Raw genomic sequence first — 16,573 nt, 5'->3', positions numbered from 1 at the left:
TAAGTATTCTTTGATGCGAAAGATACATTGTATCAGTAAGGCATTTGGACTGCTTTCCCTTTACCTATTCAGGCAATTATGTCTTTATGAGAGTTAGGAGCCCCATAAGACACATGTAGCTAAGCACCTCCTTGTCACAAAACTATTGTTTTAACAAGCTTTTTTTTTTTAACTTTTCCCCCAAAAAACAGTTTTTATGACTACGCAAGCAAAGTTAATGAAGAGAGTTTGGACAGAATTCTTAAAGATCGGAGAAAGGTATGTTCTGGTTGTTGCCCATTTGTGATTCAGAAATCATTTCTCATTTTACCTCCCAAATTTAAAACCAGAAACGAATGTAAAGTGAGATTTGAGGTTTGTATTCTGAGAGTTCTGTTAAGTGGATTTTAAAATAAATTGCAGATTTGAGTGTTTACAATTTAAATATTTATAGTGTGATTCCATTATGTAATAATTAGAAGAAAAAAACTATAATCTGAGAAATTAATAGTAGGTTAGTTGACTCTGGGTGGTTCTGTCTTTCTACCTTGTAACTGAAAAACAAATTTTGCAAACATTTAATAAATATGCATTAATTTTATAATAAGAAAAAGTATTTCTGAAAAGCAAATGGTAGGGGCTGGTGCTATGGCGCAGTGGGTTAATGCCCTGGCCTGAAGTGCCAGCATCCCACATGGGCGCTGGTTCAAGTCCCTGCTGCTCCACTTCCAATCAAGCTCTCTGTTATGACCTGGGAAAGCAGTAGAGGATGGCCCAAGTCCTTGGGTCCCTGCACCCGCGTGGGAGACCTGGAAGAGGCTCCTGGCTTTGGATCGGTGCGGCTCTGGCCATTGCGGCCAATTGGGGAGTGAACCAGCGGATGGAAGACTTCGCTTTCTGCCTCTCCTCTCTATGTGTAACTCTGACTTTCAAATAAATAAATAAAAATCTTTTAAAATAAAATGTAATCAAACATACTCAGATATGGTACTCTTTCAAGCTCAGAGTTGAACATGGATGATTTTCCACCAAGTTATGTGTTTATCATTTCTTTTTTTTTTTTTTTAAGATTTATTTATTTGAAATTCAGAGTTACACACAGAGAAAAGGAGAGGCAGAGAGAGAGAGAGAGAGAGATAGAGAAAGAGGTCTTCCATCCATTGGTTCACTCCCCAGTTGGCCACAATGGCTAGAGCCATGCTGATCAAAGCCAGGAGCCAGGAGCTGCTTCTGGGTCTCCCACACGGGTATGGAAGCCCAAGGACTTGGGCCATCCTCCACTGCTTTCCCTGGCCATAGCAGAGAGCTAGATCAGAAGTGGAACAGCCAGGACTCAAACTAGTACCCATATGGGATGCCAGCACTGTAGGTGGTGGCTTTACCTGCTATGCCACAGCGCTGACCCCCCCCCTCAAATTTTAAATATATAGTTTCACCTCAGGTAACCTGAAAATTCAATTATACCTGGATACAAAAGTGTGAGAAACTGGAGTCATTGAACACTGTAGCCCTGTGCCAGGCCGTGTACTCAGAACTCAATGTACTGTCACATGTAATCTTTGTAGCACCCCTCCGAGGCAAATTTCTCAAAGTCCTGTGGAAGCAACTATGGTTAAATAATTTGCCCAACGTCAACACCGATTAATGATGGAGCCCAACTTTAGGCCAAGCAATGTGGCATCTTGATCCAGTGTACAAAGTTGTTGCTCCATTGTTTAATAGTGAGAGTTCTTAGAGCAAATGTCTAGCATTCAGGAATGTTTAATTCTGTTAGGTTCATGCTTCCATATTGTGGAATAAGAGCAGGCATTTGGCCTAGCAGTTAAGATACCTGCATCCCACTTTGGGCTGGGCCTGGATTCAGTTCCTGGCTCTGGCTCCTGATGCTAGCTTCCTGCCATTGTAGACCTTGGGAGGCAGCAGTGACAGCTCAAGTGGTTGGACCTCCACCACCCACATGGGAGATTTGGATGGAGTTTGGCTCTTGGCTTTGGCCTGGCCCATCCCTGGCCCTGGCTGTCATAGGCATTTGGGAAATGAATAGGTGGGAGAAAAAATCTCTTTTTCCCTCTGTCCTTCCCCACCCCCCTCAAATAAATAAAAATTTTGAAAACCTTTAAACATTTAAAATAGAATGAGGGAGGTAATAATATAAAAATATCTCCAAGTTAAATGATGTGGTTTGAGCCATTTTATTTAAAACCGAAGTCTGAGTGAGTGTTCAAATGTATCCAGAAAGATCTGGAAGGAAGCCAAGCAAACTTGGGAAAGGGAGTTGATAAAGGGTGGGTGATACCACTAAAGACAGACTTTATTTGAAAAAGTTGGTTTTCTTGATGACCGTGTGAGCTGTAATCGAGATAAATTGGAAAAAGAGCACTTTCTTATGTAATCTTTTCAGCAATAGGTAAGAACAAACTTCCGAATTAACGTTGGGATCTTAAAATAGAATTTGCCACTTTGGTTCCTAGTAGAGCAGAAGCAGGTTTTTATGTGTAGTTGAGGTTGCTTTTCCTGAAGCCTGGAGTCTGAAGGGTGAGAGTTGACCTGTAGTTTTGGTTTGATAGAACTTTGCCTTAAAGCAAATGTTAACATTTTCCTTTGCAGTTAAAGATATGAATTTGTTGCTTCACTTTACTTGGAAAATATGTTCCCTTTTCCCTGATCTTTGTTGAGGACAAGAAGTATGTTTTCTGTTTGGCTGTGTTCCTGTGCTACCTTGTACATAAAATGAGTTCTGTAAGGATTTTTTCTCTAAACTCCAACTTTCTAGCACAGAAGCAGAGATGATATTTATAATATTCAGGCAAGAAAATCTTTATAATTGAGTGTAATTTGAACTGCCCCCCTACACACACTTACAGCAAAGGTACATGATTATATATATCTTTAGCTTTAAAGGTTGTCTGTGCCTGCCAAGGTACATTTAAGGTGTTAAGTTTAAGCTAGAGGCTAACATTTTTATATCAAAGTCCTGAAGTACAGCATGAATATGGGCTAAACTACTATTCTAGAAGAATAAATATTGCATATTGTGTTTATGAAGTTTCCACAGGCCTCAGGTTTTAGACTAAGGCCAAATGAAGCAAGTACAAAGGGAGATCTCTGCCTCCTGGAAGCATCTGCTCTGAAATGGGTAACAGTCAACATAGCAGCCACCCTAGTATCATCATAGGCCCAGAAGGAACACGGGTGAAAGATGATGAATGTGCCCAGGGTGCTGTAATTGCTTTGGCTCTGTAAGTAAATGTCTCGCATGGAGAACAGAGAAGAAAGTCTGTGAAAGACTGATTGTGGAACTTCAGCAGAGATAAGATTTCAGAGAGAGATCCCCATAGTTCACCCTGACCCAGGCATAGCTATTCACGTGTGCTTTCAGCCCCAGTGAGCTGGTTCCCCTGAGCTTTACACCCAGCCTGTTAGCTCTAAAGGGCAGGACTTAGTATCGCCAATGCGTATTCGGCATTTCTTCCTTCGTTGATCAGAATGATGAGGAGTCTGTTTAAACTCTGGGAAGGAGTGTGCATTGGCACAGCAGGTAAGAGGTTGTTTGGGACACCTGGATCCCATGTCCGAGTGCCTGGGTTTGAGTCTCAGTTTCTGCCTCCGACTCCAGCTTCCTGCTAGTGCACACTCTGGGAGGCAGCAGGCGATGGCCCAAGTACCTGGGTCCCTGCCACCCCTGTGGGAGTCCCGGATTGAGTTCACCCCTTGTTTCTGCCTGGGCCAGCCAAGGTCATTGCAGGCATTTGGGGAGTGAACCAGTGGATGGGAGTGCACTATTGCTTGCTTACTCACTCATTCTTTCTCCCTCAAACAAAAAAGTAAGTATAAGATACTATTGATGAATATCAGATCACTGAGTTGATTACTGTTACTTGGTACCTGGCATAAATTGATAACACCCTCTTTTCTTTTCTTTTCTTTTTTCTTTTCTTTTCTTTTCTTTTTTCTTTCTTCTCTTTTCTTTTTTGACAGGCAGAGTGGACAGTGAGAGAGAGACAGAGAGAAAGGTCTTCCTTTGCCGTTGGTTCATCCTCCAATGGCCGCCGCGGCCGGTGCGCTGCGGCCAGCGCACTGCGCTGATCCGATGGCAGGAGCCAGGTGCTTCTCCTGGTCTCCCATGGGGTGCAGGGCCCAAGCACTTGGGCCATCCTCCACTGCACTCCCTGGCCACAGCAGAGAGCTGTGGAAGAGGGGCAACCGGGATAGAATCCGGCACCCCGACCGGGACTAGAACCCGGTGTGCCGGCGCCGCAAGGCGGAGGATTAGCCTAGTGAGCCACGGCGCCGGCCGTAACACCCTCATTTCTCAGAAATACAAATAGAATAAAACTGTTGGAATCATCATAACCAATAACGCTGTTATTCACCCAGTAGCCACTTGAAAGATTCTGTTATTGAATTAATGAGTATTTCATGAAAGCAGCCATGGAGCAGGGCGCCAGGCAGGTCTGGCAGAGGCAGAGGTGAGACATGCCCCGTCCTCCAGAGCAGATCATTTCTGCCCTACCTGCGGTTTTGAGTGTTGGAGTGAACTGGGCCATATTCACAAGCATCAGAAGGTCCAGCCAATTAATGCGTTTTCTATCCACTTCCAGGATACCAGAAGTAATTACTTTCCTTAATTTAATTGGAAGTTATGCTTTCTCTTCTGGAGTACTCCCTGAGGTCGGGAAACCATTGCTTATTTCTTCGTCCCTTGTACTTCTTGCAGGTGATAGGAACTCAGTGGAGGGAAGGTCCCACACCTCCCAGGGCGGTTGTTGTAATTTATCATGTGGCTAGCAGGAGGCCTGGCCCAGGAGCTCAGCAGGGAGTCAGTTCCCTTTCTACATGAAAGTGCCAGATCATTAACTAAATGGACTGTTATTTTTTAAAAGATACTAACAGTTTTAAATCACCTTTACTTTTTAAAAAAGTTGTTTATTTATTTATTTGTTTATTTATTTTAAAAGGCAGAGTTACAGAGAGAGAGAGCTCTTCTGTCTGCTGTTTCACCCTCCAAAAGGCCGCACAGCCGGAGCTGGGCCACAATGAAGCCAGGAGCCTCAGATTCCATCCAGGTCTCCCACGTGGGTGCAGGGGCCCAAGCACTTGGGCCATCTTCTGCTGCTTTCCCAGGCTTATTAGCAGGAATCTGGATCAGAAGTGGAGCAGCCAGGTCTCAGACCAGCACTGCAGTGAGGGATGCCAGCATCCCAAGCATTGGCTTTAACCCACCGCGCCTGCCCCCAAAGCACTTATCTTAAATCAGATTCCTGGCCGTGCCCTTAGGTTCCGACTCTGCAGGTTTGGGTTGGGCCCAGGAATCTACAGTTTGGCAAGCTCCCAGAAGCTTCTCATGTCATCTGTCTTCCAGATGTCCAGTGAAATCACATTATGAGAAGTATGCTTCTTGAGAATGAAGCAGTTTAATTCACTTAAACGGTTCAGTTATGCTATTGTTAGAGCTGACAAAGCTAAACTTGAAATAGTTGTTTTAGGTATAATGGACATAACACCACACAAATTTAGATTGTACACATTGATCAGTTTGATATATGTGTGTACCCTTGAAGCCATCTCCATGACAAGATAATGAACACATCCATCACCTGCAGAAGTTTCCTCGTGCGCTTTTCCAATCCTGTCTTCTCAACCTCCCCTCCTCCCTTCTTCTCAACCACTGACGTGCTTTATGTCACTGTAGATCAGCTACCGTGTTCTAGAATTCTGTACAAATAGAATCCTGTAGCACATACAGGATTGGCCCTTCATGTCTGCAGGTTCTGCATCAGTGCATACATCAAAGATAATTAAAAAAATGAAATATTCCAGAAAGTTTCAAAAGCAAAAACTTTCTTCTTCTTCTTCTTCTTTTTTTTTTTTTTAACTTTTTCTCTAAGATTTATTTGTTGGGGCCAGCAATGTGGCATAGTAGGCTAAGCCTTCACCTGTAGCAGCAGCATCCCGTATAGGCATATTTGTGTCCCACTGCTCCTCTTCCGGTCCAACCCTCTGCTGTGGCCTGGGAAAGCAGTAGAAGATGGCCCAAATCCTTGAACCCCTGCATCCACGTGGGAGACCCAGAAGAAGCTGCTGGCTCCTGGCTTCTGATCAGCCCAGCTCCAACCCTTAGCCATTTGGAGAGTGAACCAGTGGATGGAAGACCTTTCTCTCTGTCTATAACTACCTTTCAAATAAATAAATAAAATCTTTTTTTTTAATTTTTAAAAAAATTTTTTTTGACAGAGTGGACAGTGAGAGAGAGAGACAGAGAGAAAGGTCTTCCTTCCGTTGGTTCACCCCCGAAATGGCCACTACGGCTGGCGCACTGCGCCGATCTGAAGCTAGGAGCCAGGTGCTTCTCCTGGTCTCCCATGCAGGTGCAGGGCCCAAGCACTTGGGCCATCCTCCACTGCCTTCCTGGGCCACAGCAGAGAGCTGGACTGGAAGAGGAGCAACTGGGACAGAACCCGGTGCCCCAACCGGGACTAGAACCTGGGGTGCTGGCGCCGCAGGCGGAGGATTTAGCCCAGTAAGCCATGGAGCCGGCCAAAATAAGTAAAATCTTAAAAAAGAAAAGATTTGTTTATTTGAGAGGCAGAGTTAGAGAGAGAGAGAGAGAGAGATCATCCATCTGCTGGTTCACTCCCCAGATGGCCAAAACAGCCACAGCTAGGCCAGGCCAAATCCAGAGCCAGGGACTTCTAGGTCTCTCACGTGGGTGTAGGGACCCAAGTACTCAGACCATCTTCCACTGCCTTCCCAGGCATATCAGCAGGGCATTGGATCAAAAGTGGAGCAGCTGGAACTTGAATTGGCACCCTTATGGGAAACCTGCATCACAGACAGCGGTTTTCGCCACTGTGTCCCAGCACCGGCCCCTAAAAGCCAGACCTCTGTGGAACCGGCATTGTGTCGCAGCGGGGCTGGCGCCCCGTGTTGGAGCACTGGTTCAAGGCCTGCCTGCTCTGCTTGCAGTCCAGCTCCCTGTGAATGCGCCTGGGAAGGCAGCAGACGATGGTCCAGTGCTTGTGCCCTGCCACCCAAGAGGGTGGACCCGAGTGGAGTTTCTGGCTGTAGCTCTGTCTGTTGTGACTGTTAAGGGAGTGAACCAATGAATGGAAGATCTCTGTCTCATTCTCTTGTCACTCTGCCTTTCAAATAAATAAATCTTAAAAAAAAAAAAAAAAAAAAAAACAAAACCAAAACCCTTGAATTAGCTGCATGCCAAGCACCACACTGAGTTTGCAAGTGGAGTGCTAGTAGGCACAGCCTGTGGTGGCCTCCACTGTGTCTTAGATGCTCAGTTTCCCTCTAACATTGTTTGTGAACACAAATTTCATTCATATGCTGTGTACTCAGGCCTGTGGCGGTTGCATCTGTACTGAACATGTACGCGTCCCCCTTTCATTTTTCCCTACATAATACATTATAAAAGCTCTGTAAATGTTGTATTAATATTATTTTAAGCATATGGGAGAGTGTGTTAGGTATCCCATTTTTTGAAGGTATTTCAAAAAGTTTGTGGAAAATGGAGGGAAAAGATAACTCATTGTGGAAAAACTTTTAGATCTGTGTATAGTTTCTTGGGGCTGGTGCTGTGGCACAGTAGGCTCAGCTTCCTGCTGCAGTGCTGGCACTGCATATGGTGCCAGTTCATGTCCTGGCTGCACAAAGACGGCACAGGTGCTAAAGCCCTCGCACCAGCGTGGGAGTTCTAGAAGTAGCTCCTGGCTCCTGGTTTCAGGTTGGCCCAGCTCCAGCTGTTGCAGCCATTTTGGAAGTGAACCAGTGGATGGAAGACCTTTCTGCCTCTCAAATTAAAAAAAAAATCTTATATAAAAAATAAAAATGTTTAAATCTACGTTTAGTTTTTTCATACTATGCATTTTCCCTGAACTTTTTGAAGTCCACTTATGTACAAAGGGACTTGAGACCAGCAGATTTTTCTACCTGTGGGGTGTCCTGGAACCAGTCCCTTGTGGATACCAAGAGATGACAGCACGCCTTATTTTGGAAAGGTCTGGTTTATTTCCCTTTGCGTAATTATTTTGCTGTTCTTCCATGCAGTGTGTATTAGAAATGTGTTTCTTTTTATTACTGAGTAGGAATCTGTGATGTACCAGTTTTTTTTTAATCTGTTCACCTATTGGTCAACAGTTAGCTGCTATGACATTGTGTACAAGGGTTTTTATGGATACATTCAGAATTAAATTTTTTTCTTAAAAATATTTTACTGTACCTTTTAAAAGATTTATGTATATATGTATATATTTGAAAGACAGCATGACAGAGAGTGAGACAGAGATCTTCCATTGCCGGTTCACTCTCCAGTGCCTGCAATGGCCAGAGCTGGGTCAGGCCAAAACCAGGAGCCAGGAAACCCATCCTGGTCTTCTATGTGGGTGTCAGGGACTCAAGTACTTGGGCCATTGTCTGTTGTTTCCCAGGTGCGTTGGCAGGGAGCTGGATCAGAAGTAGGGTGCCTGACCTTGAACCAGCACTCCAATATGGGTTGTGAGTGTCACAACACCCATTCCCAGAATAAAATTTCTAAGATTTTATAGAATTTACAATGCTTCTTTTCTTCTGTTTTTGTTGCAGAAAGTTATCGGATGGTACCGATTCCGGCGAAACACACAGCAGCAGATGTCATACAGAGAGCAAGTCATCCATAAGCAACTTACTCGCATCCTCGGTGTGCCCGACCTTGTCTTCCTCCTCTTCAGCTTCATCTCTACTGCCAACAATTCCACTCATGCTTTAGAGTATGTTCTCTTTAGACCAAATCGAAGGTAAAGCAATCCCCCCCGCTTCACACACAGAAGGATGTTGGTTCATGAGAATGATGTTCATGACTTTGAAAATGTGCACAATAATGTACTTTACAGCATCTTTTAAAGTCTGTATTATTCTTTTCAGCTGATTCTCTTTGTAAGTAGAGAAAGTATTTTCCTTTTCACTTATTTGTATAAATTAAAATTATTTTTGTGTCAAGCAGCATTAGTATGACTTATTTATTATACACGAATTCTTACGAATAAATAGCTAGAAGTCATCATTTGCTTCTCCATAACCCATCACGTAGAAAGGCAGTTGCATTGCTACAGAAGTCTGATTATAATTACAATGCAGATTTCGAAGACAGAATTGTCTAATTGGTGGACCTCCTAGTTGTTATGAACTTGGAGCTAACAAAGTATGATTCTCTGATCATGTCTGTAAATAGCAGAAAGGCTTCCCTCTGAATTCACTGTGGGATGCATCAAGTCAGCATCAGTGGGAATCAGTAATAATTGTAAAATGACCTGTGGAAGCTTGCATTAATTAATCCAGAGGTACTTCTTTAGCACATAAAACAAGCCGGTCACTGTGTCCGTCACTGGGGGGATGCAGAGACGTATAGGACAGGACCTCTGCCCTTCGAGAGTTTACAGCTGAGCTTCTGGGTTAGTAAGGGGGGCAGGAAGTGCTAGTTTCTGCATCTTTCGGTTGTCGTAGGGGTAGATGCTCCATGGTGCCTTCTGTCAACGTGTTATCCTCAGAGACTGATACCTATTGCTGAACCCTGATCTTAGAGAAGTATTGTTAATGTGATCTATTTCTCATTTTCCTTATAGGTATAATCAAAGGATATCACTTGCTATTCCCAATCTAGGCAATACCAGCCAGCAAGAATACAAAGTGTCCTCAGTGCCAAACACTTCTCAGAGTTATGCCAAAGTTATTAAAGAACACGGGTAAGTTGTACGGTCAAATGAGAGTGTTTTCCTTTCTCTGCCAACAGCATTTCTTGTGTTATTACAACTAAAAGCTGTGTTGACTTGTATTTGTTCTGAGAGACATCTCTGTGATGTGGCAGTTTTGAAGTTCATGCTAGTCTGCATTCCCTGCCCTGTGCCTGCATCTTTAACAATGGCAATGTGAAGAAAATGCTACCTTTTTTGTTAAGACACTGACTTGAAATGTGTATATTTACAGCCGTTTATTTTTTCCTTTTTTCTTTTGGTGGTTGGACGTTCTGAGGATAAGGAGAATATTTTTGGGGGACAAATCAAGGGCCTATAAATTTTTTTAAGGTTTTATTTATTTACTTGAAAGGGAGAGTTACAAAGAGAAAGATGGAGAGACAGAAAGAGAGATCCACTGGTTCACTCCCCAAAAGGCTACTTGGCTGGAGTTGGGCCAGGCCAAAACCAAGAGTAAGGAGTGTCTTCCAGGTCTCTCACATGGATGCAGGGACCCAAGCACTTGGGCCATCCTCTGCTGCTTTCCCAGGTGCCTCATCAGGGAGCTGGATCGGAAGTGGAACAGCCAGTGCTAGAACAGGTGCCCATGTGAGATGCCGGTGCTGCAGGCAGTAGCTCGACTCACTGCGTGCCAGTGCCAGCTCACAGTGCCAGTGCCAGCCCCTATAAGTTCTTTTTTTTTTTTTTTTTTTTTTTTTTTTTTTTTTTTTTTTTGACAGGCAGAGTGGACAGTGAGAGAGAGAGACAGAGAGAAAAGTCTTCCTTTGCCATTGGTTCACCCTCCAATGGCCGCTGCCGCTGGTGTACCGCACTGATCCGATGGCAAGAGCCAGGTGCTTATCTTGGTCTCCCATGGGGTGCAGGGCCCAAGGACTTGGGCCATCCTTCACTGCACTCCCTGGCCACAGCAGAGAGCTGGCCTGGAAGAGGGGCAACCAGGACAGAATCTGGCGCCCCGACTGGGACTAGAACCTGGTGTGCCGGCGCCGCTAGGCGGAGGATTAGCCTAGTGAGCCGCGGCGCCGGCCATCCCTATAAGTTCTTAAGTAGAAAGCTGAAGTGACTTCTAATGCCAGCCTTGCTTATTTGCATTGTTCACATTTTATTAGGGAGTACGTGTGTACCTGTGTGCATACGTGCATGTGTGTGTGTTTTGCTTTTTGTTTACACCAACCAATCAAAAGGCATAGGTTCTAGAAAGTGGAGCATGATGGGAAACATAGTTTTTGACTCAAAAAAACAGATGCGTTTTCATAACTTAGATTTTACTAGAATAGAGCTGTTCACCTAAAGACAGGGAGAGTAGATGCTTCTTGGGCTTTTGTGTGTGTATGCGTGTTTGGTTTCTAGGCTGTTCAGTGTGTGATTTATTCAAGGCTTCATGCTTTTCTTCAGTGCTCCTCGCTATGCATTTTCTCTCTCTACATACAGAATTTGGGGTGGGCGGGGCTGTGTGTTTTCATTTGGGGACTCAGCAGTATTGAGTCTTATATAGCCCTACTCTTAAGCCTTCAATACTGTCCACTCTTTATTTCTTTACTTTCTTAATTTATGAAAGCCCTCGAACTGCATAGAAGATGAGCCTTTAAACATGGGTAAAACTGTCCCAAGGATGGCTTTGGAAGGTGTGTAAGAATGAGATGCTGCAGACTCAACACAGTTATCTAAACAGCAGGTCCCAGCTCCCCGCACGTCCTCCGAAGCTTCTGCCCCAGCCCTCGCTTGCCTTTGCAGTGCTGCTTCCCGCCAGCTGGCCCTCACACGTAAATTCTCAGACTCCGCTAGGGAGGCCTCGAGGCAGCAGTAAGAGCAGAATCAGCCAGCTCTGACAGGGTTGGTCATGCTCACCTGTACAGTTTTTCCCCCTTTTCAAAAAGGAATGTAAGAAAATTTGTTTTCTCCATAGAATTAAATAATATTAAACTTGTGTGAAAGGTTTATTGTGGACAGATTAGAAAAGAAAGGTGCATAGAAAAATGTGAAGTCAGGTTTGGGACTCACATGACTCAGTGGGAAGAATGCAGAAAGGTAATTCCCTGACTACCACCACCATATATCAAACTTTTATTCTTATTTAAAACACAGCCGAGGGGCCAGCTTTGTGGTGCACACAGCCTGTGATGCCAACATCATATTCGAGGTCAGTGTGAGCACTGGCTGCTCTGCTTCCAAATCAGTCCCCCACAGATGCACAGGAGAGCAGTGAAAGATGGCTGAGGTGCTCGGGCCTGGCTCAGTCCCAGCCAGTGCAGTCATTTGAGGAGTGAACCAGCAGGTGGCAGATCTTTCTCTTTCTATCTCTCACTCTGTCTTTTAAATAAGTGAAACACATCTTTAAGAAAAGAAAAAATAACAAAATAGAAGATAGTTTACATTTACCTTATTTTCAAACTTTGAACAAAGATTTATTTATTTATTTGAAAGTCAGAGTGACACAGAGAGAGGGAGAGAGACAGAGAAAGAGCTTCCATCTGCTGGTTCAGTGCCCAGATGGCCACAACAGCCTGGGCCAGGCCGAAGCCAGGAACCAGGAGCTCCATCCTGGTCTTCCATGTGGGTGACAGGGCCCAGGTACCCAGGCCATCTTCCCCTGCCTTCCAGGAACATGAGCAGGGAGCTGGAAGCGAAGCAGCTACAGTTCAAACCAGAGCTCTAACAGATGCCAGTGTAGCAAACAGCAGCTTTGCCTGCTGTGCCACCACACCTGCCTCTATTTTTAAATTATTTGCCACAACTTGTTTTTCAGTTGCTAAAAAAACAGTATGGATAGACTGTATGTATTTCTGAAGTTCTAAAATCAACATAGTTACTTAAAAATATATAGCTTTTTGTTTTTAAAGTTGTCTTGGACACATGAGTTCTTTTTTCTTTCTCTTCTGTAATTGTTGTCATGTGGACGTTGCTTAGACATTGTCACTTGAAATCACATTTAAATAATAGATTAAAGTAGGAGTCACAGGAAAATGCTGTTCAGTTCATGGCAGTTACAATAACTTTGTGATATCTTTTTCTCCCTGTCTTCTAGTACTGACTTTTTTGATAAAGATGGAGTCATGAAAGACATCAGGGCAATTTACCAGGTGTACAATGCGCTGCAGGAGAAAGTGCAGGTAACTGATCTGTGTTTTCATCTTATTTCAGTGACCCAAGTGCTTTTAATTTTACTTTAAATTTTTAATCATCTTCCAACTGCCAGATGAATTGTGGCTCAAAAGTCAGAAAGTGCTTTCCAAAAATAGTATCAGATCTGTAGTGGTACCCATGCCAGTTTCATATATTATGTGCCTGAGCAGAGACTCTGAAGTTCATTACTATTTTTTTTTTTCAAGATTTATTTATTTGAAAGGCAGAGTTACACAGAGAGAGGAGAGGCAGAGAGAGAGAAAAAGAGAGAGAGAGGTCTTCCATCCAATGGTTCACTCTCCAATTGGCCGCAACGGCCAGAGCTGCACCGATCCGAAGCCAGGAGCCAGGAGCTTCTTCTGGGTTGCCCATGTGAGTGCAGGGGCCCAAGGACATGGGCCATCTTCTACTGCTTTCCCAGGCCACAGCAGAGAGCTGGATTGGAAGTGGAGCAGTCGGGTCTCAAACCAGCGCCCATATGGGATGCCAGCGCTTCAGGCCAGGGTGTTAACCTGCTGTGCCACAGCACCAGCCCCAAGTTCATTATTATTAATACTACTGTTTTAAATCCTCATGACCTCATTTGTAGTAGTGTTTTTTTTCCTAGGAAAATGTATTCTGAGTTTAAAGAAGAGTTGCTAAGAATACAATCATTTCCACCAGTTACTTTTTTTTTTTGACAGGCAGAGTGGACAGTGAGAGAGAGAGACAGAGAGAAAGGTCTTCCTTTGCCGTTGGTTCACCCTCCAATGGCCGCCGCGGCCGGCGCACCGCACTGATCCGATGGCAGGAGCCAGGAGCCAGGTGCTTTTCCTGGTCTCCCATGGGTGCAGGGCCCAAGCACCTGGGCCATCCTCCACTGCACTCCCTGGCCACAGCAGAGAGCTGGCCTGGAAGAGGGGCAACCGGAATAGAATCCGGCACCCCGACCGGGACTAGAACCCGGTGTGCCGGCGCCGCTAGGCGGAGGATTAGCCTAGTAAGCCGCGGTGCCGGCCACTTTTTTTTTTTTTGAGATTTATTTATTTGAAAGGCAGAGTTACAGAGAGAGAAGGAGAGAGAGAGAGAAGGACAGAAGTATCCTCCAACCATTTGTTCACTCCCCAAATAACCCCAGCAGTGGGGGCTGGGCAAGGCTGAAGCCAGGAGCCTTGAACTTCATCCGGTCTCTCATGTGGGTGCCAGCAGCCCAACTACTTAGCCTAACTTCTCTTGCTTTCTCAGGCACATTAGCAGAGAGCTGGGTCAGAAGTGGAGCAGCCAGGACTTGAACCGGCATCCATCTGGGATGCCAGGGTCCCAGGTGGCAGTTTAACCCTCTGTGCCACAATGCCAGCCCCTCCATCAATTACACTCTAAGTAGAGACAACGTTGAAAGTCACCTGCACCTGATCTAGCTCTGCTTCCCTCGGTCCATTCACCTGCTGCCCCCAGCTGCCTCTGTCAGGTGGAAGGATTGCAGTGGAGCCTATTCATTCATGCAACAGATGTTACGGAAATGTCTCCTGGGAGCCAGATACTGAGCTGGGTGCTAAAGGTGCTGTCTCAAGAACAAAAGAGCCTTTGACCTTGACCTTGAGGACAGAGTGGTGAACTTGAGGAAGCTCTCCCAGACCTGGATTTAAGGAAGAAGGCAACCACAAATAGAGGAGAGGAGGCAGCTCCTAACAAACCAGAAAGCAGACCAAGGTCAGCCTTAAGCAAACAGAGAACGCATACAAGGGCAATTGCCAGTGACAGTGTTCCAGATTTGGGTCAGTGTACGTCCAGCAGTACGGAGAGCTTGATACAGGCTTGCAGGTGACCAGCCCACTTTCTGGAAGTTTCTGGTATTTCTGCTATGGGAGGAACGTGTGGCAGAAAAGTTATTTGTCCTGAAGTTGTTACCATGACCATTTCAGGCTGTAGCCTGGCCAGAGGCCTTCAGAGTGGCCGCTCCGCATCATTGTTGGTGGACGAAGGCCTTCAGAGCGGCCGCTCCGCATCATTGTTGGTGGACGAAGGCCTGCTCCATAAACATCGATACCACATAGAGTGTGCTGATTATTCTTGGCTAAATTACATAGATGCAGTCTCAGTTATCTTTTATTAAACCTTGACTTTGAAACTTACTTTGTTGTTCAACTTTCCCTCATTATAAATATTTTCTATTCAATGAATCTATCTTATCTTGGTTTTTGATGGCTGATTATAAATAAAAGTTGAAAGCATTTTGTTCCTGTCTTATCTTTTGTTCTTCCTTTGTAAGTTAGACTGGTATCAAAAAATTCCCTTTTCGTTTCAATAAAAAAATTAATCAAGGGGAAAGATTAAATTTTCCCATCTTTTATTTTTCAGGAGTTTATGAGGCCGGCGCCGCGGCTCACTAGGCTAATCCACCTTGCGGCGCCTGCACACCGGGTTCTAGTCCCAGTTGGGGTGCCGGATTCTATCCCGGTTGCCCCTTTTCCAGGCCAGCTCTCTGCTGTGGCCCGGGAGTGCAGTGGAGGATGGCCCAAGTGCTTGGGCCCTGCACCCCATGTGAGACCAGGATAAGTACCTGGCTCCTGCCATGGGATCAGCACGGTGCGCCGGCCGCAGCACGCCGGCCGCGCCGGCCGTTGGAGGGTGAACCAACGGCAAAGGAAGACTTTTCTCTCTGTCTCTCTCTCTCTCACTGTGCACTCTGCCTGTTAAAAAAAAAAAAAAAAAAAAAAAAAAAGTATGAGCTAAATAGCATAATTGTCTTAAGATTCAGGAAGCAGATTGGTGAATAATGATAACAGCAGCACTGGCCTCTTGGCCTTCATGATTCTGTTCTGACTCATGTGTCTACGTTTGAACTCAGCCACCTGGGCTCTCCTGGGGTTATAATCAGTGCTGGATTTGTGGAATGCCTCGTGCTCGGATTTGAAGCTAACCTTTGTTGCTGTCATCTTTCCCCTCAGGCAGTGTGTGCAGATGTAGAGAAGAGTGAGCGAGTTGTTGAATCCTGTCAGGCAGAAGTGAACAAATTAAGAAGACAAATCACGCAGAGGAAAAATGAAAAGGAACAAGAAAGAAGTAAGAATCCTACTAATTTTACAATTCAGTATCAGGGAAGTGTCTATTTTAAAACATCAAATTGCACATTAAATAACGGACTCCCACCCTCTGCTAGCCGCAGGTCAGGTTCTCTTGTCATTACATTTTTCTAGAGGGAGTTACTGCTTTTCAGTTTCCACGTCGAGTCTCTGAAACTGGGGAAAGGAGTGTAAGCAGAAAAGCTGGATCAGTTTCACCAAGCAGCGATTGATGCAGATGTGTGTGTGCTGGCCAATGTGACTTCTTACGGTGGCAGTGATGGTTACCCCCAAGTTAAGCCTGGCGTCCCTTGGGTATAAGGACTGTGTTGGTTATAACTACAGAAAGGACACTAAAATTCTGTTCACTTCATGCATGTTTGTGATTCAGCCTCAAGATCATGGTAAAGGCTTTAAATGTGTGGTCTTTGGCTAGCTGTGGATGAATGCATACCAGTAAACTAAGGAAATGCTGGTTGAATGAGAACTAGGCCCAGTAATTTAACACCAGCAAGATAATGGACGTATTTGCTGTAACATCTGTATAGTTAACATTTGTACATAAAATGTATAAAAATCTGGCAAATCATACCACGTTTAAAAGACATAAGGTGGCATAGCATGTAAAGCAGCCACCTGCAGCGCTGGCATCTCCCATGGGCACTGATTCATGTCTTAGCTGCTCCATTTCCA

At 44.8% G+C, this 16,573-nt stretch overlaps 2 protein-coding genes across 2 annotated transcripts in view; both read left to right on the top strand.

Annotated features, from left to right (window-relative positions):
• ABRAXAS2 (abraxas 2, BRISC complex subunit) overlaps nt 1-16,573 on the top strand; it is a 35,973-nt gene that overhangs the window by 15,083 nt on the left and 4,317 nt on the right. The window contains exons 4-8 of the mRNA XM_002722143.5: nt 192-258; nt 8,572-8,762; nt 9,588-9,707; nt 12,742-12,826; nt 15,767-15,881. Coding sequence (XP_002722189.4) covers nt 192-258; nt 8,572-8,762; nt 9,588-9,707; nt 12,742-12,826; nt 15,767-15,881 — 578 coding nt within the window. The remainder of the gene's footprint in view (nt 1-191; nt 259-8,571; nt 8,763-9,587; nt 9,708-12,741; nt 12,827-15,766; nt 15,882-16,573) is intronic.
• Nucleotides 15,767-16,573, top strand: part of ZRANB1 (zinc finger RANBP2-type containing 1) — a 125,333-nt gene continuing 124,526 nt past the window's right edge. Inside the window, exon 1 of the mRNA XM_070057090.1 lies at nt 15,767-15,881. The gene's annotated coding sequence lies outside the window, so the exon portion shown is untranslated. The remainder of the gene's footprint in view (nt 15,882-16,573) is intronic.

Source organism: Oryctolagus cuniculus, chromosome 15 (assembly GCF_964237555.1).
Source record: "Oryctolagus cuniculus chromosome 15, mOryCun1.1, whole genome shotgun sequence".
NCBI lineage: Eukaryota > Metazoa > Chordata > Mammalia > Lagomorpha > Leporidae > Oryctolagus > Oryctolagus cuniculus.
The sequence above is the reverse complement of the archived record's forward strand: the minus strand, read 5'-3'. Positions and strand labels throughout refer to the sequence as shown.